General features: G+C 53.0%; 1 protein-coding gene across 1 annotated transcript in view; it reads left to right on the top strand.

Moving 5' to 3' along the window:
* SPTLC2 (serine palmitoyltransferase long chain base subunit 2) overlaps positions 1 to 16,047 on the top strand; it is a 33,719-nt gene extending 17,672 nt beyond the window's left edge. Inside the window, exons 10-12 of the mRNA XM_075331286.1 lie at positions 6,761 to 6,896; positions 12,838 to 12,967; positions 15,131 to 16,047. Coding sequence (XP_075187401.1) covers positions 6,761 to 6,896; positions 12,838 to 12,967; positions 15,131 to 15,250 — 386 coding nt within the window. The 3' untranslated portion in view covers positions 15,251 to 16,047. The remainder of the gene's footprint in view (positions 1 to 6,760; positions 6,897 to 12,837; positions 12,968 to 15,130) is intronic.
* Positions 16,048 to 20,166: the final 4,119 nt, after the last annotated feature.

Here is a 20,166-nt window from a genome sequence, read left to right as displayed (position 1 = left end):
GGCTATGGATAAATACCAAGATCTGATTGAGAGGAAACTTCGTGAAATTATCTCCTCTGAACCCACCACTTCTGACAATTTATCCAGACGAGAAAAATGTGCCCTGAATGATTTGGCCAAAAATCCATATCTCTCAATCCGTGCGGCGGAGAAAGGTGGCTCAGTGACTATATTGGACAATACCCTATATGAGAGACAAATTACGAGCATTCTCAGTGACCGTTCCACCTACAAACGACTCAATGCTGATCCGACTGGTGTCTTTTCTATTAAATTAAAGGATATTTTGCAGAAGGGGTTTGACTGGGGGATTTTGAGCAGAAAGGTACAGGAATATCTTATGATCGATGATCCTATATGTCCAATATTCCAAGGCCTTCCTAAGGTCCATAAAAATACCTTTTCCCCCCTCCCCTCCGTCCCATTGTAGCCAGCATAGGCTCCCAATCCAGCCATCTCTCTCTGATTGGCTGGGTAATATTCTCCAACCCCTCGTTAAACGTACCTCCAGATATGTTAGGGACACGAAACGTTTGCTACAGAATCCCCATGACATTAAATGGACCGAACGTTCCTTCTGGGTCATGAGTGATGTCCTCTCGCTATTCCCCAGGATCTAGCATTACAGGCATTATTTTCCATTTGGAGAAATATAGCTCCTTGGATTGCACCCATAAGGAATTTATCCTTATGGTAACCGTTTTTTTTGTTGAAGCATTTAATGTTATTTTTTATCTCCAAATTTCAGGTTGCCCGATGATGGGAGCCAGCTTTTCATGCGCTTTGGCCAATTTATACATGTCCAACTGGGAGGAACGTTTTATCCATAGGATAGCAACCCCTTTCTCAAACCTATCCGGTGGTACGCAAGGTACATCGACGATATTTATTTGTGAGATCCAGAACCATACAGATCCACAAGATCTGACTTCTGCCCTAAATACATACTTAAATGCAAATCAACTAAATGTATTGTTTTCCACCAGTTATTTCCAAAGCTCTGCACCCTTCCTAGATGTCCTGCTTTCGGGTAATCCCAATACGGGCAGGATAGGCACAGCCCTATACCGCAAGACTCGAAGTGGCAATACTATTCTGCATGCCAACAGCTGCCACGTCACCCGTACCATACAGAACCTACCTTTTGCTGAATTTCTGCGGGCCGAGAGGCTCTGCTCTTCTGATGCTTCCTTCACTATGGAAGCTGATGATCTTCCTAATAGACTCAAGAAGAGAGGGTATACCGATTCCTCCCTAAGGAGAGCACGCAGTGTAGCCAATGGCAAGCCACCGTCTGATCAGGGCGTCTTACTTTTTCCACCCCATATAGTTCAGATTTTCCTGCCGTTAAAAATATTATTTTGAAATTCATTCCTCTTTTACAGCAGGACACAGATGTGGATGCAATCCTTTCCCGTGGCATTAATGTAGTGGCCAAGCGAGCGAGAACCATTGGCAATGTAGTTTCTCGCAGCCTCTGTATCTCCAAGAATATAAAACGGACACGGCTTAGTACCACGGGGTCGGACCGATGCGGGTCACAAATATATGAACAACACCCAACAATTTCAGGGAACCAACGGCAATAATTTTAAGCTGGCATCTCTCGTCAATTGCTCTTCCACATATATCATACAGTGCCTACAAGTAGTATTCAACCCACTGCAGATTGTACAGTGCCTACAAGTAGTCTTCAACCCCCTGCAGATTTAGCAGGTTTGATAAGATGCAAATAAGTTAGAGCCTGCAAACTTCAAACAAGAGCAGGATTTATTAACAGATGCATAAATCTTACAAACCAACAAGTTATGTTGCTCAGTTAAATTTTAATAAATTTTCAACATAAAAGTGTGGGTCAATTATTATTCAACCCCTAGGTTTAATATTTTGTGGAATAACCCCTGTTTGCAATTACAGCTAATAATCGTCTTTTATAAGACCTGATCAGGCCGGCACAGGTCTCTGGAGTTTTCTTGGCCCACTCCTCCATGCAGATCTTCTCCAAGTTATCTAGGTTCTTTGGGTGTCTCATGTGGACTTTAATCTTGAGCTCCTTCCACAAGTTTTCAATTGGGTTAAGGTCAGGAGACTGACTAGGCCACTGCAACACCTTGATTTTTTCCCTCTTGAACCAGGCCTTCTTGGCTGTGTGCTTTGGGTCGTTGTCTTGTTGGAAGATGAAATGACGACCCATCTTAAGATCCTTGATGGAGGAGCGGAGGTTCTTGGCGAAAATCTCCAGGTAGGCCCTGCTTTCCATCTTCCCATGGATGCGGACCAGATGGCCAGGCCCCTTGGCTGAGAAACAGCCTCACAGCATGATGCTGCCACCACCATGCTTGACTGTAGGGATGGTATTCTTGGGGTCGTATGCAGTGCCATCCAGTCTCCAAACGTCACGTGTGTGGTTGGCACCAAAGATCTCGATCTTGGTCTCATCAGACCAGAGAACCTTGAACCAGTCTGTCTCAGAGTTCTCCAAGTGATCATGAGCAAATTGTAGACGAGCCTTGACATGGCGCTTTGAAAGTAAAGGTACCTTACGGGCTCGTCTGGAACGGAGACCATTGCGGTGGAGTATGTTACTTATGGTATTGACTGAAACCAATGTCCCCACTGCCATGAGATCTTACCGGAGCTCCTTCCTTGTTGTCCTTGGGTTAGCCTTGACTCTTCGGACAAGCCTGGCCTCGGCACGGGTGGAAACTTTCAAAGGCTGTCCAGGCCGTGGAAGGCTAACAGTAGTTCCATAAGCTTTCCACTTCCGGATGATGCTCACAACAGTGGAGACAGGTAGGCCCAACTCCTTGGAGAGGGTTTTGTACCCCTTGCCAGCCTTGTGACCCTCCACGATCTTGTCTCTGATGGCCTTGGAATGCTCCTTTGTCTTTCCCATGTTGACCATGTATGAGTGCTGTTCCCAAGTTTGGGGAGGGTCTTAATTAGTCAGAAAAGGCTGGAAAAAGAGATAATTAATCCAAACATGTGAAGCTCATTGTTCTTTGTGCCTGAAATACTTCTTAATACTTTAGGGGAACCAAACAGAATTCTGGTGGTTTGAGGGGTTGAATAATAAATGACCTCTGAATAAACTTTTCACAATTTAAAAAAAAAAATAAAAAAAAGAAATAACATTCTTTTTTGCTGCATTTCACACTTCCAGGCTGATCTACAGTCCAAATGTCACAATGCCAAGTTATTCCGAATGTGTAGACCTGCTAAATCTGCAGGGGTTGAATACTACTTGTAGGCACTGTATATAAAGCATCTCGCTGGTCCTGCAATAAGGATTATATAGGGTGTACTTCTAGATCACTTAGAATACGCTTCTCTGAGCATACGAGGACCCTCAACCCTGTTCACACCACCCACAGAAGTTGGGAAGAAACGCTCACTATCGGGTCTCACACGTCATTTTCTGGATTCGCATGGAGGCGATTTTTCCTCCTAACGGTACCAGGCATTGCGCGTGTCTCCAGACCCCCAGAGGAGGCCATCGTTCTGCTGCTTTATTGCAGGCTGAAGATAAGTGGATCCTAAAATTGCATAGCACACGGCCGACTGGTCTGAATTTTCATTCGGATCTACGCTACATAATTTTAGTTTTTTATTATACACACTTTTTGCATCCCACGTATACAATCATATATTCTTTTCAGTATAAATATCTATTTACTCATTCTATACTGGGATCATGTGTATCAATATCATGGACACTTATTCCGATTATGTAATACATAAATGAGACAATCGTATATAGGTGCTGCGGATCCGATTTATGTAACCCATTTATTTATATTATAAATATCTATATATATATATATATTTTGTGGATTTCTTTGTTTAATCTGTTACCATTTTTTAAGATAGATCAGCCCCCTTCTCTTCACATGCAGGATTTTGATTGCACCTCTGGGCATCGGTGTTGGTAACCCCCTCCGCCCCTTTGTATCTCTGTTCCCATCTCTAGAGCACATATATATCCCGTCTGCAGCCTCTCACAGGTAACTTATGATTAAGGACTCCTGCTTTTAATTACTGAGTAGAAATCGCGTAAAGTCTGCCTGTGATACACTGCCGTACCGTGTGTGATACACTGCCGTACCGTGTGTGATACACTGCCGTACCGTGTGTGATACACTGCCGTACCGTGTGTTTCCTGGCTCATTTTTAAAGCATACCAATAAAGCATTTTTTTACATTTTTACTGGATTCGTGCTGGGTCCACATCCTTCCCTTTATCACTTCCCATCCAGGGCCTCGGTTGTCAGCTGTCTTCCCATCCGGGGCCTTGGTTGACTTGTCTCTACCCGGCAACTGCCTCAGTTGTCAGTTCTCTACCCGGCCTCTGTTGTCTGCTCTCTTCCCGGCTGGGGCCTCAATTGTCGGCCCTCTTTACAGGCCGCGGTAGTCTGCCCTCTTTACAGGCCGCGGTAGTCTGCCCTCTTTACAGGCCGCGGTAGTCTGCCCTCTTTACAGGCCGCGGTAGTCTGCCCTCTTTACAGGCCGCGGTAGTCTGCCCTCTTTACAGGCCGCGGTAGTCTGCCCTCTTTACAGGCCGCGGTAGTCTGCCCTCTTTACAGGCCGCGGTAGTCTGCCCTCTTCCCGGCCGGAGCCTCGGTTGTCGGCATTCTTCCCGGCCTCGGTTGATAGCACTCTTCCCGGCCTCGCTTGTCAGCACTCTTTCCGGCCGGAGCCTTGCTTGTCGGCACTCTTCCCGGCCGGAGCCTCGGTTGACGGCACTCTTCCCGGCCGGAGCCTCGGTTGTCGGCACTCTTCCCAGCCTCGGTTGATGGCTCTCTTCCCGGCCGTAGCCTCTGTTGTCGGCACTCTTTCCGGCCGGAGCCTTGCTTGTCGGCACTCTTCCCGGCCGGAGCCTCGGTTGTCGGCTCTCTTCCCTTCGTCGGTTGCTGGCTCTCTTCCCGGCCGGAGCCTCGGTTGATGGCTCTCTTCCCGGCCGGAGCCTCAGTTGTCGGCACTCTTCCTGGCCGGAGCCTCGGTTGTTGGCACTCTTCCCGGCCGGAGCCTCGGTTGTCGGCACTCTTCCCGGCCGGAGCCTTGGTTGTCAGCTCTCTTCCCTTCATCGGTTGCTGGCACTCTTCCCGGCCGAAGCCTCGGTTGTCGGCACTCTTCCTGGCCTCGGTTGTCGTCTCTCTTCCCGGCGTCGGTTGCCGACACTCTTCCTCCATTGGCACGCAGTGATTTACAGTCTGTAGATGAACTCCAGGAGTCCTCGTCCTCCCTGGGGAGAGAAGACTCCGCTCAGCCGGGGATTATAAACATTGTCCAGGATCAAAGGCAGTGTGGAGGGAGGACAGGGGGCTGCAGCATCTGGTTGTGATAAAGTTGTTTGTGTATTGGGGGGGCGGCTGACATCACAGTGGGGGTCACACACAGGCGTTTAACCCTTCCCTGTCTTTTTTTGAGTGATGTGGTTACACGGACTTGTCGTCCTCACTGTGTTTGGCGCCATTTGTGCAGGTGATCACCCTCCGGTATCCTGTACTGTATATCCTTCCCACCACTGCTGTAACTTGTAGTGCTACAGCCGCTGTGATCTCCCGCCCCTTAGTATGTGTTCTCTTCTCTGATGGTAGACATTATCCGTGCCCCTCACATCCTCTGATAATTGCCCCGGGGCAGACGGATGGGGCCTCTTCATACAATTACAGCAAAACAAGGAAGATTGATTCCAGATTCTTCCAAGAAGAAAACCTCGTCCTGCTGTCGAGAGAGACAGCGAGCACCACAATGACCGCCGCGCTGACTGCTGCATCGGACCGCCGCACCTGACAGCCGCGCTGACTGCTGCATCGGACCGCCGCACCTGACAGCTGCGCTGACTGCTGCACCGGACCGCCACACCTGACAGCCGCGCTGACTGCTGCACCAGACCGCTGCACATGACAGTCGTGCTGATTGCTGCATTGGACCGCTGCACCTCACAGCCGCGCTGACTGCTTCACCGGACCGCCGCACCTGACAGCCGTGCTGACTGCTGCACCGGACCGCTGCACATGACAGTCGTGCTGATTGCTGCATTGGACCGCTGCACCTCACAGCCGCGCTGACTGCTTCACCGGACTGCCGCACCTGACAGCTGCGCTGACTGCTTCACCGAACCGCCGCAGCTGACAGCCGTGCTGACTGCTGCATCGGACCGCCGCAACTGACAGCTGCGCTGACTGCTTCACCGAACCGCCGCAGCTGACAGCCGCGCTGACTGCTTCACCGAACCGCCGCAGCTGACAGCCGCGCTGACTGCTTCACCGAACCGCCGCAGCTGACAGCCGCGCTGACTGCTGCAGACCCCGGGCTATCTATTGGTCGATGGCAACCCTGCAGCAACCGAAGTGTTACTGTCACAATGCGCCCCTCCAGGTGCCTGCGGTACCAGGTGCCACCATACACCCGGGGGGGGCACTGTCTGTAGATGCTGAGGCTGCCTGGAGGGATTAGTGACGCTCTCACAGTACACAGTGATGGGGGCTGTCGCTGACTGACGTAAACCCCTCAATGATCCAGCTGCCTGTTGGCAGATGATAAATGTCTGTGTGATGGCTGCGTTGCACCCGCTGGGAGGTGGCGCCATTGGTCGTGGCTGCAGGGTGTGGATGACGCAGATACCAGTGACCCCTGACCTCTGTAATTGCACTGATTGGCCTGCGCAGCGGCCGGTGCTCCTGTTTTCTTCCGCCGCTCAGCGTCCGGGTCAGTAGTCTCATTCATCCTCCATGTAACCAGGGCTTTATCCCACCAGGACAAGAGCGCGTGGAGCAGCTGGCGGAGAACACCCGATACTTCAGACGCCGCCTCACAGAGATGGGGTTCATCATCTACGGAAACAGCGACTCCCCTGTGGTTCCACTAATGCTGTACATGCCGGCAAAGATCGGGTAAGGAGGAGGCGGCGGCGGCACAGGAAGGGTTAACAAACAAGTGCAGCTGAAATCCTTAAGCCCCATGTGAATATAAGGTCCTGAGTGTCCAGTGCGGGGCACACGGGGGTCTTCACCCACCAATCCTTTCAGTGCGACTACAGACTGGTGCTATGAGACCCTCCATAATCCTGCGCCTCTCCCTATAACACTGACTACAGACCGGTGCTATGAGACCCTCCATAATCCTGCGCATCTCCAGATAACACTGACTACAGACCGGTGCTATGAGACCCTCCATAATCCTGCGCCTCTCCCGATAAAACTGACTACAGACCGGTGCTATGAGACCCTCCATAATCCTGCGCCTCTCCCTATAACACTGACTACAGACTGGTGCTATGAGACCCTCCATAATCCTGCGCCTCTCCCGATAACACTGACTACAGACCGGTACTATGAGACCCTCCATAATCCTGCGCCTCTCCCGATAACTGACTACAGACCGGTGCTATGAGACCCTCCATAATCCTGCGCCTCTCCCGATAACGCTGACTACAGACCGGTGCTATGAGACCCTCCATAATCCTGCGCCTGTCCCTATAACACTGACTACAGACCGGTGCTATGAGACCCTCCATAATCCTGCGCCTCTCCCGATAACTGACTACAGACCGGTGCTATGAGACCCTCCATAATCCTGCGCCTCTCCCGATAACGCTGACTACAGACCGGTGCTATGAGACCCTCCATAATCCTGCGCCTCTCCCGATAACACTGACTACAGACCGGTGCTATGAGACCCTCCATAATCCTGCGCCTCTCCCGATAACACTGACTACAGACCGGTGCTATGAGACCCTCCATAATTTTGCGCCTCTCCCGATAACACTGACTACAGACCGGTGCTATGAGACCCTCCATAATCCTGCGCCTCTCCCGATAAAACTGACTACAGACTGGTGCTATGAGACCCTCCATAATCCTGCGCCTCCCCAGGTAACACGGACTACAGACCGGTGCTATGAGACCCTCCATAATCCTGCGCCTCTCCCTATAACACTGACTACAGACCGGTGCTAAGAGACCCTCCATAATCCTGCGCCTCTCCCTATAACACTGACTACAGACCGGTGCTATGAGACCCTCCATAATCCTGCGCCTCTCCCGATAACAGTGACTACAGACCGGTGCTATGAGACCCTCCATAATCCTGCGCCTCTCCCTAGAACACTGACTACAGACCGGTGCTATGAGACCCTCCATAATCCTGCGCCTCTCCCCGATAACACTGACTACAGACCGGTGCTATGAGACCCTCCATAATCCTGCGCCTCTCCCCGATAACACTGACTACAGACCGGTGCTATGAGACCCTCCATAATCCTGCACCTCTCCCGATAACACTGACTACAGACCGGTGCTATGAGACCCTCCATAATCCTGCGCCTCTCCCGATAACGCTGACTACAGACCGGTGCTATGAGACCCTCCATAATCCTGCGCCTCTCCCGATAACACTGACTACAGACCAGTGCTATGAGACCCTCCATAATCCTGCGCCTCTCCCTATAACACTGACTACAGACCGGTGCTATGAGACCCTCCATAATCCTGCGCCTCTCCCGATAACGCTGACTACAGACCGGTGCTATGAGACCCTCCATAATCCTGCGCCTCTCCCGATAACACTGACTACAGACCGGTGCTATGAGACCCTCCATAATCCTGCGCCTCTCCCGATAACACTGACTACAGACCGGTGCTATGAGACCCTCCATAATCCTGCGCCTCTCCCGATAACACTGACTACAGACCGGTGCTATGAGACCCTCCATAATCCTGCGCCTCTCCAGATAACACTGACTACAGACCGGTGCTATGAGACCTCCATAATCCTGCGCCTCTCCCGATAACACTGACTACAGACCGGTGCTATGAGACCCTCCATAATCCTGCGCCTCTCCAGGTAACACGGACTACAGACCGGTGCTATGAGACCCTCCATAATCCTGCGCCTCTCCCTATAACACTGACTACAGACCGGTGCTATGAGACCCTCCATAATCCTGCGCCTCTCCCGATAACGCTGACTACAGACCGGTGCTATGAGACCCTCCATAATCCTGCGCCTCTCCAGATAACGCTGACTACAGACCGGTGCTATGAGACCCTCCATAATCCTGCGCATCTCCCGATAACACTGACTACAGACCGGTGCTATGAGACCCTCCATAATCCTGCGCCTCTCCCTATAACACTGACTACAGACCGGTGCTATGAGACCCTCCATAATCCTGCGCCTCTCCCTATAACACTGACTACAGACCGGTGCTATGAGACCCTCCATAATCCTGCGCCTCTCCCTATAACACTGACTACAGACCGGTGCTATGAGACCCTCCATAATCCTGCGCCTCTCCCGATAACTCTGACTACAGACCGGTGCTATGAGACCCTCCATAATCCTGCGCCTCTCCAGATAACACTGACTACAGACCGGTGCTATGAGACCCTCCATAATCCTGCGCCTCTCCCGATAACACTGACTACAGACCGGTGCTATGAGGCCCTCCATAATCCTGCGCCTCTCCCGATAACGCTGACTACAGACCGGTGCTATGAGACCCTCCATAATCCTGCACCTCTCCCGATAACACTGACTACAGACCGGTGCTATGAGACCCTCCATAATCCTGCGCCGATCCCGGTAACACTGACTACAGACCGGTGCTATGAGACCCTCCATAATCCTGCGCCTCTCCCGATAACACTGACTACAGACCGGTGCTATGAGGCCCTCCATAATCCTGCGCCTCTCCCGATAACGCTGACTACAGACCGGTGCTATGAGACCCTCCATAATCCTGCACCTCTCCCGATAACACTGACTACAGACCGGTGCTATGAGACCCTCCATAATCCTGCGCCGATCCCGGTAACACTGACTACAGACCGGTGCTATGAGACCCTCCATAATCCTGCGCCTCTCCCGATAACACTGACTACAGACCGGTGCTATGAGACCCTCCATAATCCTGCGCCTCTCCCGATAACACTGACTACAGACCGGTGCTATGAGACCCTCCATAATCCTGCGCCTCTCCCGATAACACTGACTACAGACCGGTGCTATGAGACCTTCCATAATCCTGCGCCTCTCCCGATAACACTGACTACAGACCGATGCTATGAGACCCTCCATAATCCTGCGCATCTCCCGATAACACTGACTACAGACCGGTGCTATGAGACCCTCCATAATCCTGCGCCTCTCCCGATAACACTGCCTACAGACCGGTGCTATGAGACCCTCCATAATCCTGCGCCTCTCCCGATAACACTGACTACAGACCGGTGCTATGAGACCCTCCATAATCCTGCGCCTCTCCCGATAACGCTGACTACAGTCCGGTGCTATGAGACCCTCCATAATCCTGCGCCTGTCCCTATAACGCTGACTACAGACCGGTGCTATGAGACCCTCCATAATCCTGCACCTCTCCAGATAACACTGACTACAGACCGGTGCTATGAGACCCTCCATAATCCTGCACCTCTCCCGATAACACTGACTACAGACCGGTGCTATGAGACCCTCCATAATCCTGCGCCTCTCCCGATAACACTGACTACAGACCGGTGCTATGAGACCCTCCATAATCCTGCGCCTCCCCGATAACGCTGACTACAGACCGGTTCTATGAGACCCTCCATAATCCTGCGCCTCTCCCGATAACACTGACTACAGACCGGTGCTATGAGACCCTCCATAATCCTGCGCCTGTCCCTATAACACTGACTACAGACCGGTGCTATGAGACCTCCATAATCCTGCGCCTCTCCCGATAACACTGACTACAGACCGGTGCTATGAGGCCCTCCATAATCCTGCGCCTCTCCCGATAACGCTGACTACAGACCGGTGCTATGAGACCCTCCATAATCCTGCACCTCTCCCGATAACACTGACTACAGACCGGTGCTATGAGACCCTCCATAATCCTGCGCCGATCCCGGTAACACTGACTACAGACCGGTGCTATGAGACCCTCCATAATCCTGCGCCGATCCCGGTAACACTGACTACAGACCGGTGCTATGAGACCCTCCATAATCCTGCGCCTCTCCCGATAACACTGACTACAGACCGGTGCTATGAGACCCTCCATAATCCTGCGCCTCTCCCGATAACACTGACTACAGACCGGTGCTATGAGACCCTCCATAATCCTGCGCCTCTCCCGATAACACTGACTACAGACCGGTGCTATGAGACCTTCCATAATCCTGCGCCTCTCCCGATAACACTGACTACAGACCGATGCTATGAGACCCTCCATAATCCTGCGCATCTCCCGATAACACTGACTACAGACCGGTGCTATGAGACCCTCCATAATCCTGCGCCTCTCCCGATAACACTGCCTACAGACCGGTGCTATGAGACCCTCCATAATCCTGCGCCTCTCCCGATAACACTGACTACAGACCGGTGCTATGAGACCCTCCATAATCCTGCGCCTCTCCCTATAACGCTGACTACAGACCGGTGCTATGAGACCCTCCATAATCCTGCACCTCTCCAGATAACACTGACTACAGACCGGTGCTATGAGACCCTCCATAATCCTGCACCTCTACCGATAACACTGACTACAGACCGGTGCTATGAGACCCTCCATAATCCTGCGCCTCTCCCGATAACACTGACTACAGACCGGTGCTATGAGACCCTCCATAATCCTGCGCCTCCCCGATAACGCTGACTACAGACCGGTTCTATGAGACCCTCCATAATCCTGCGCCTCTCTCGATAACACTGACTACAGACCGGTGCTATGAGACCCTCCATAATCCTGCGCCTGTCCCTATAACACTGACTACAGACCGGTGCTATGAGACCTCCATAATCCTGCGCCTCTCCCGATAACACTGACTACAGACCGGTGCTATGAGACCCTCCATAATCCTGCGCCTGTCCCTATAACACTGACTACAGACCGGTGCTATGAGACCCTCCATAATCCTGCGCCTCTCCCGATAACAGTGACTACAGACCGGTGCTATGAGACCCTCCATAATCCTGCGCCTCTCCCGATAACACTGACTACAGACCGGTGCTATGAGACCCTCCATAATCCTGCGCCTGTCCCTATAACACTGACTACAGACCGGTGCTATGAGACCCTCCATAATCCTGCGCCTCTCCCGATAACACTGACTACAGACCGGTGCTATGAGACCTCCATAATCCTGCGCCTCTCCCGATAACACTGACTACAGACCGGTGCTATGAGACCCTCCATAATCCTGCGCCTCTCCCGATAACACTGACTACAGACCGGTGCTATGAGACCCTCCATAATCCTGCGCCTCCCCGATAACACTGACTACAGACCGGTGCTATGAGACCCTCCATAATCCTGCGCCTCTCCAGATAACACTGACTACAGACCGGTACTATGAGACCCTCCATAATCCTGCGCCTCTCCCGATAACACTGACTACAGACCGGTGCTATGAGACCCTCCATAATCCTGCGCCTCTCCAGATAACACTGACTACAGACCGGTACTATGAGACCCTCCATAATCCTGCGCCTCTCCAGATAACACTGACTACAGACCGGTACTATGAGACCCTCCATAATCCTGCGCCTCTCCCGATAACACTGACTACAGACCGGTGCTATGAGACCCTCCATAATCCTGCGCCTCTCCCGATAACACTGACTACAGACCGGTGCTATGAGACCCTCCATAATCCTGCGCCTCCCCGATAATACCGTCTCTGCCATCTACCCCCAGCCCATCTGTGGATAAGAGGAGAATTCTCCCAGTCTGGCCCGGGTCCGTGCAGCCCCTGTAATTACGGGGGGAGGGGATCAGGTGTGGTCCTTGGTCTTCTGCCGCCCGCAATGTCATACACAGACAGTGACTCCTCTTCCTCTCCACAGGGCGTTCGGACGAGAGATGCTGAAGAGGAACATTGGAGTAGTAGTTGTGGGGTTTCCTGCCACCCCCATCATCGAGTCCAGAGCGCGGTTCTGTGTGTCAGCCGCTCATACCAGGGAGATGCTGGATGAGGTAAGAGTCCGCGGCTGGGAGGTGGTCCGCCATCACTGCTGCCCCCCCGATCCTCCGCCATCACTGCTGCCCCATCCATGGGGTATGATTCTACACTGCCCCCGATCCTCCGCCATCACTGCTGCCCCATCCATGGGGTATGATTCTACACTGCCCCCGATCCTCCGCCATCACTGCTGCCCCATCCATGGGGTATGATTCTACACTGCCCCCCGATCCTCCGCCATCACTGCTGCCCCATCCATGGGGTATGATTCTACACTGCCCCCCCGATCCTCCGCCATCACTGCTGCCCCATCCATGGGGTATGATTCTACACTGCCCCCCGATCCTCCGCCATCACTGCTGCCCCATCCATGGGGTATGATTCTACACTGCCCCCGATCCTCCGCCATCACTGCTGCCCCATCCATGGGGTATGATTCTACACTGCCCCCCGACCCTCCGCCATCACTGCTGCCCCATCCATGGGGTATGATCCTACACTGCCCCCCGATCCTCCGCCATCACTGCTGCCCCATCCACGGGGTAGGATTCTACACTGACCCCCGATCCTCCGCCATCACTGCTGCCCCATCCATGGGGTATGATCCTACACTGACCCCCGATCCTCCGCCATCACTGCTGCCCCATCCATGGGGTATGATTCTACACTGACCCCCGATCCTCCGCCATCACTGCTGCCCCATCCATGGGGTATGATTCTACACTGCCCCCGATGCTCCGCCATCACTGCTGCCCCATCCATGGGGTATGATTCTACACTGCCCCTCGATCCTCCGCCATCACTGCTGCCCCATCCATGGGGTATGATTCTACACTGCCCCCCGATCCTCCGCCATCACTGCTGCCCCATCTATGGGGTATGATTCTACACTGCCCCCGATCCTCCGCCATCACTGCTGCCCCATCCATGGGGTATGATCCTACACTGCCCCCCGATCCTCCGCCATCACTGCTGCCCCATCCATGGGGTATGATTCTACACTGCCCCCGATCCTCCGCCATCATTGCTGCCCCATCCATGGGGTATGATTCTACACTGCCCCTCGATCCTCCGCCATCACTGCTGCCCCATCCATGGGGTATGATTCTACACTGACCCCCCCATCCTCCGCCATCACTGCTGCCCCATCTATGGGGTATGATTCTACACTGCCCCCGATGCTCCGCCATCACTGCTGCCCCATCCATGGGGTATGATTCTACACTGCCCCTCGATCCTCCGCCATCACTGCTGCCCCATCCATGGGGTATGATTCTACACTGCCCCCCGATCCTCCGCCATCACTGCTGCCCCATCTATGGGGTATGATTCTACACTGCCCCCGATCCTCCGCCATCATTGCTGCCCCATCCATGGGGTATGATTCTACACTGCCCCTCGATCCTCCGCCATCACTGCTGCCCCATCCATGGGGTATGATTCTACACTGCCCCCCGATCCTCCGCCATCACTGCTGCCCCATCTATGGGGTATGATCCTACACTGCCCTCCGATCCTCCGCCATCACTGCTGCCCCATCCATGGGGTATGATTCTACACTGCCCCCGATCCTCCGCCATCACTGCTGCCCCCCATCCATGGGGTATGATTCTACACTGCCCCCGATCCTCCGCCATCACTGCTGCCCCCCATCCATGGGGTATGATCCTACACTGCCCTCCGATCCTCCGCCATCACTGCTGCCCCATCCATGGGGTATGATCCTACACTGCCCTCCGATCCTCCGCCATCACTGCTGCCCCATCCATGGGGTATGATCCTACACTTCCCTCCGATCCTCCGCCATCACTGCTGCCCCATCCATGGGGTATGATCCTACACTGCCCCCCGATCCTCCGCCATCACTGCTGCCCCATCCATGGGGTATGATCCTACACTGCCCCCGATCCTCCGCCATCACTGCTGCCCCATCCATGGGGTATGATTCTACACTGCCCCCGATCCTCCGCCATCACTGCTGCCCCATCCATGGGGTATGATCCTACACTGCCCCCCGATCCTCCGCCATCACTGCTGCCCCATCCATGGGGTATGATTGTATGGGCCTGCAGTTTCTACACTGCCCCCCGATCCTCCGCCATCACTGCTGCCCCATCCACGGGGTATGATTCTATGGGCCCGCAGTTTCTACACTGACCCCCGATTCTCTCTGGCAGGCCCTGAATAAGATCAGCGAGGTCGGAGACCTTTTGCAGCTGAAATATTCCCGACACCACTTTGTGCCGCTGCTGGATCGACCGTTTGATGAGACCACGTACGAGGAGACGGAAGATTGACCACGCAGAGCTGGCACCACACCGCCATCATCGGGCTGGGTCCTCTGGGCCGGGCCCTGAGCCCCCCACACCCGGTTTATATTTGTACATTTTCTTTCCATTTTACTTATTTATTCTGGATGGGACCGGTGACGACTTTCCTCCGTCTGAGGCCTTCACTCCATGTTTTGTCTCTGCGGGGGCGGATTCACATTTCTATGTCTGTTACTCTGCGGTGGAGGAACAGCACAGGTGCTACTTATGGTGCTGACCTGAGAAGCTGCGTCCGGACCCTGCCAGTGACTCCCCATCTGATTGTATGTCACCCTGGGGCGGCATGGTCACTGGCTGAAGTGGGGTCATAGGCCGTCCTCAGTCCGGCCCTGGGCCGGGGTCGCTGGCATCTCTAGTGTTAAATGTTCCTTTCCAGTGCACCAGCAGCAGCGCTCGTTAGTAGTCAGATCATGCTGGCCGCTGCTCCTCATCCTTAGATGCCCCATTATTGGGGGCACTGACGAGGCCGGTGGTTGTGGGGGACCAGTATAGAGGGACCAGTACCAGGTGCTCTGTCTCATTCCCGCTGTTTTTACTCTTTGCTGCTTTGGAAGATGCACATTCCTCCTTCTCTGACTACATCCTCGCTGAGGGTCGGGCTCTTGTGCTCCGGCCCCGGGTGGTGATGATGAAATGGCCCCCGTTGTTTTCTTTGTGGCATGACGTTTTGATGTACTGAGCCGAAAGAATTCATGTTACATGGGCCGCACTGGACCAGCAGAGACGCCACTGCTAATCAATAAAGCTCATTTATTTTCAGGTCATCGCCTCGTGGTCTTATTGTCTGTATCCACCGCGGAATATCCATAACCTGATCCCTGTGTGCCGATACTGCCACCAATATCGGTACCACAATATCACTGCAAGGGGCATAGCCCTGTACGAGGACCACGGGGGCATGAGGACTGCGGGGGGGGCACGAGGACCGCGGGGGCATGAGGACTGCGGGGGGGGGCACGAAGACCGCGGGGGCATGAGGACTGCGGGGGGGGGGCACGAGGACCGCGGGGGCATGAGGACTGCGGGGGCATGAGGACGGCAGGGGGAGGGGGGCACGAGGACCGCGGGGGCATGAGGACGGCAGGGGGAGGGGGGCACGAGGACCGCGGGGGCATGAGGACGGCAGGGGGCATGAGGACCGCGCGCTGCGGGGGGGGGGGGGGGGTCCCACGAGGACCGCGGGGGCATGAGGACTGTGGGGGGGGGGGGGCACGAGGACCGCGGGGGCACAGACAGCTGAAGAAGCCCCAGACCTGGAATACTTACACTCACCGTATGATCACAACATCGAGCAATAGCGGCAGTGCAGCTCTCAATGGGGGAGAAGACTAGATACACAGGCTAAAAAGAGAGGGCTGACAACCTCTTGCATGTATGCAGGCTGGTTGTCAGCACTGATAGAGGAGGAGCTGGTGCTGCATATAAGAGGTGTGGTCTCATGGCTGATCACAAGTCATATCATAGTACCGTGTTTTTCCAAAAATAAGACACTGTCTTATATTTTTTTTGCCCCCCAAAAAAGCACTAGGGCTTATTTTTGGAGGAGGTCTTATTCTTGGAGAAACACGGTTGGGGGTAAGTTTACCCCCCAAAAAAGCAGACAAACCCCCCCCCCCCACTTCCCAGGAGACTCATACTCACCAGACCAGGACGTCTGCGTGGCTCCCAGGTCCTCCTGTGATCTCCGGTCGGTGCTGCACACCGTCCTACCCTGCTGCTAGCTGACACACACAGCAGATCTCACACACACACACACACACACACAGCAGATCACAGATATACACAGCAGATCACACACAGCCGATCACAGATACACACATCCGAACGCAGACACACACAGCCGATCGCAGAAAAAACACAGCCGATTGCAGACACACACAGCAGATCACACACACACACACATCACATCCAGCACTTACGGCAGCAGGGAATGAAGCAAGTCACGTGTCCGGCCGCAGGTCCTGTTCATCGCGCTGCACCGCACTGCCTCTCAAGATTCTCCCGGCTTGAAGAGATCGGTGTCACTGGATGAGGTGTGTGTATGCGATCCAATGTGTGTGCGATCCGGTTTGTGTGTGTGTGATTTGATGTTTGCGTGTGATCCGATGTTTGTGTGTGCGATCTGATTATGTGTGCGATCTGTGTGTGCGATCCGATGTTTTTTGTGTGTGAGATCTGGTGTGTGTGTGATCTGATTGTGTGTGTGTGAGATCTGGGTGTGTGTGTGTGTGTGTGTGTGTGTGTGATCCGATGTTTGTGTGTGAGTGATCTGATTGTGTGTGTGTGTGATCTGATTGTGTGTGTGTGATCTGGTGTGTGTGTGTGTGTGTGATCTGATTGTGTGTGTGTGTGATCTGATTGTGTGTGTGTGTGTGATCTGATTGTGTGTGTGTGTGTGATCTGATTGTGTGTGTGTGAGATCTGATGAGTGCGGGTGTGTGATCACTGCAGGTCCTGCCGCTCAGTGTGGGGTGAGTGTGATTGCCGGGTGCCGCTGTGTATAATGAAGTGTCCTGCAGTATCTGTAACTTTTTTAGCTGCAGGGACACTTCATTATTGATCCGGGACTAGGGCTTATTTTCGGGGGAGGGCTAATATTTAAGCCTTTCTCCGAAGATGCTGAAAATCCCTGCTAGGGCTTATTTTTGGGGGAGGTCTTATTTTTGGAAAAACACGGTATCATAGTTTTTAAGGTTGAAGGGAGACTGTAAAGGGGGCTTTACACGCTACGATATCGTTAATGTTTTATCGTCGGGGTCACGTTGTTAGTGACGCACATCCGGTGTCATTAACGATATCGCAGCGTGTGACACTGACCTGCGACCTTAAGCGACCTCAAAAATGGTGAAAATCTTTCACCATGGAGAGGTCGTCCCAAAACCAAAAATCGGTAAGGGTTGTTTATCCAGGTGGTTCATTGCTCATGCGGCAGCGCACATCACTATGTGTGTCACCGCAGGAGCGAGGAACGTCTCCTTACCTGCCGCCGGCCACAATGCGGAAGGAAGGAGGTGGGCGGGATGTTACGTCCTGCTCATCTCCGCCCCTCCGCTTTGATTGGCCGGCCGCTTAGTGACGTCTCGGTGATGCCGAACGTCCCTCCCCCTTGAGGGAGGGATTGTTCGGCAGTCACAGCGACGACGCTGACCAGGTAAGTGCGTGTGACGCTGCCGTAGCGATAATGTTCGCAGCGGCAGCGATCACACGATATCACATGGACGACGGGGGCGGGTACTTACACGCTCGATATCGCTAGAAATTGCTAGCAATATCGTAGCATGTAAAGCCCGCCTAAGTCCATCTAGTTCAACCCGTAGCCTAACATGTTGATCCAGAGGAAGGCAAAAAAAAAGCAAACAAAAAACCCCCAATGTGGCAAACAAGCTCCAATGGGGAAAAAACTTCCTTCCTTCGTCCACATCCGGCAATCAGACTAGTTCCCTGGATCAATACCCTGTCATAAAATCTAATATACATAACTGGTAATATTACATTTTTCAGGAAAGGCGTCCAGGCTCTGCTTAAATGTTAGTAGTGAATCACTCATTACAACATCATGCGGCAGAGAGTTCCATAGTCTCACTGCTCGTACAGTAAAGAATCCTCGTCTGTGATTATGATTAAACCTTCTTTCCCTCAAGACGTAGCGGATGCCCCCGTGTTCCAGTCGCAGGCCTAGGTGTAAAAAGATCTTTGGAAAGGTCTCTGTACTGTCCCCTCATATATTTATACATTGTGATTAGATCCCCCCTAAGCCTTCGTTTTTCCTGTCTTGGTATTGCAGCCCACCCATTCCTCTAATAATCTTGGTGGTCTTCTCTGCACCCTCTCACAGTTCAGCTATGTCCTTCTTATATATCGGTGAGCAGAATTGTACACAGTATATAAGTGCGGTCGCACTAGTGACTTGTACAGAGGTAGAACTATATTTTTTTCATGAACACTTCTACCTCTTTTAATACATCCCATTATTTTATTAGCCCTGGCAGCAGCTGCCTGACACTGGCCGCTAAAGTGAAGTTTACCATCCCCCCATACACCCAAGCCTTTTTCTGTGTCTGTTTTACCCAGTGTTCTACAATTAAGTACATAATCATAAATGTTATTTCCTCTACCCAAGTGCATGACCTTACATTTATCTACATTACACTTCAATTGCCACTTCTCAGCCCAATCCTCCAATTTACATAAATCTCCCTGTAATATAAAATTATCCTCCTCTGTATTGATTACCCTGCAGAGTTTAGTATCATCTGTGATGTCATCACCAGGGACGCGGCTGAGCTCTGCTATATTCAAATATCTCCTCTCCCACCAGCATTGTTCCTTTCCCGTCTGTCCCCTCTCTCCCCGGTGTTGTCCGGTTCCCGTCTGTCCTCTCTCTCCCCGGTGTTGTACGTTTCCCGTCTGTCCTCTCTCTCCCCGGTGTTGTCCGGTTCCCGTCTGTCCTCTCGCTCCCCGGTGTCCTGTCCCCGGTGTTGTCAGTTTCCCGTCTGTCCTCTCTCCCCGGTGTTGTCAGTTTCCCGTCTGTCCTCTCTCTGCCCGGTGTTGTACGTTTCCCGTCTGTCCTCTCTCTCCCCGGTGTTGTACGTTTCCCGTCTGTCCTCTCTCTCTCCCCGGTGTTGTACGTTTCTCGTCTGTCCTCTCTCCCCCAAGCATTGTTCCTTTCCCGTCTGTCCCCTCTCTCCCCGGTGTTGTTCCTTTCCCGTCTGTCCCCTCTCTCCCCGGTGTTGTCCGTTTCCCGTCTGTCCTCTCTCTCCCCGGTGTTGTACGTTTCCCGTCTGTCCTCTCTCTCCCCGGTGTTGTACGTTTCCCGTCTGTCCTCTCTCTCCCCGGTGTTGTTCCTTTCTCGTCTGTTCTCTCTCCCCGGTGTTGTTCCTTTC

Source organism: Anomaloglossus baeobatrachus, chromosome 12 (genome assembly GCF_048569485.1).
Source record: "Anomaloglossus baeobatrachus isolate aAnoBae1 chromosome 12, aAnoBae1.hap1, whole genome shotgun sequence".
Lineage (NCBI taxonomy): Eukaryota > Metazoa > Chordata > Amphibia > Anura > Aromobatidae > Anomaloglossus > Anomaloglossus baeobatrachus.
Note: the sequence above shows the minus strand (reverse complement) of the source record. Positions and strands in the feature narration are given on the sequence as shown.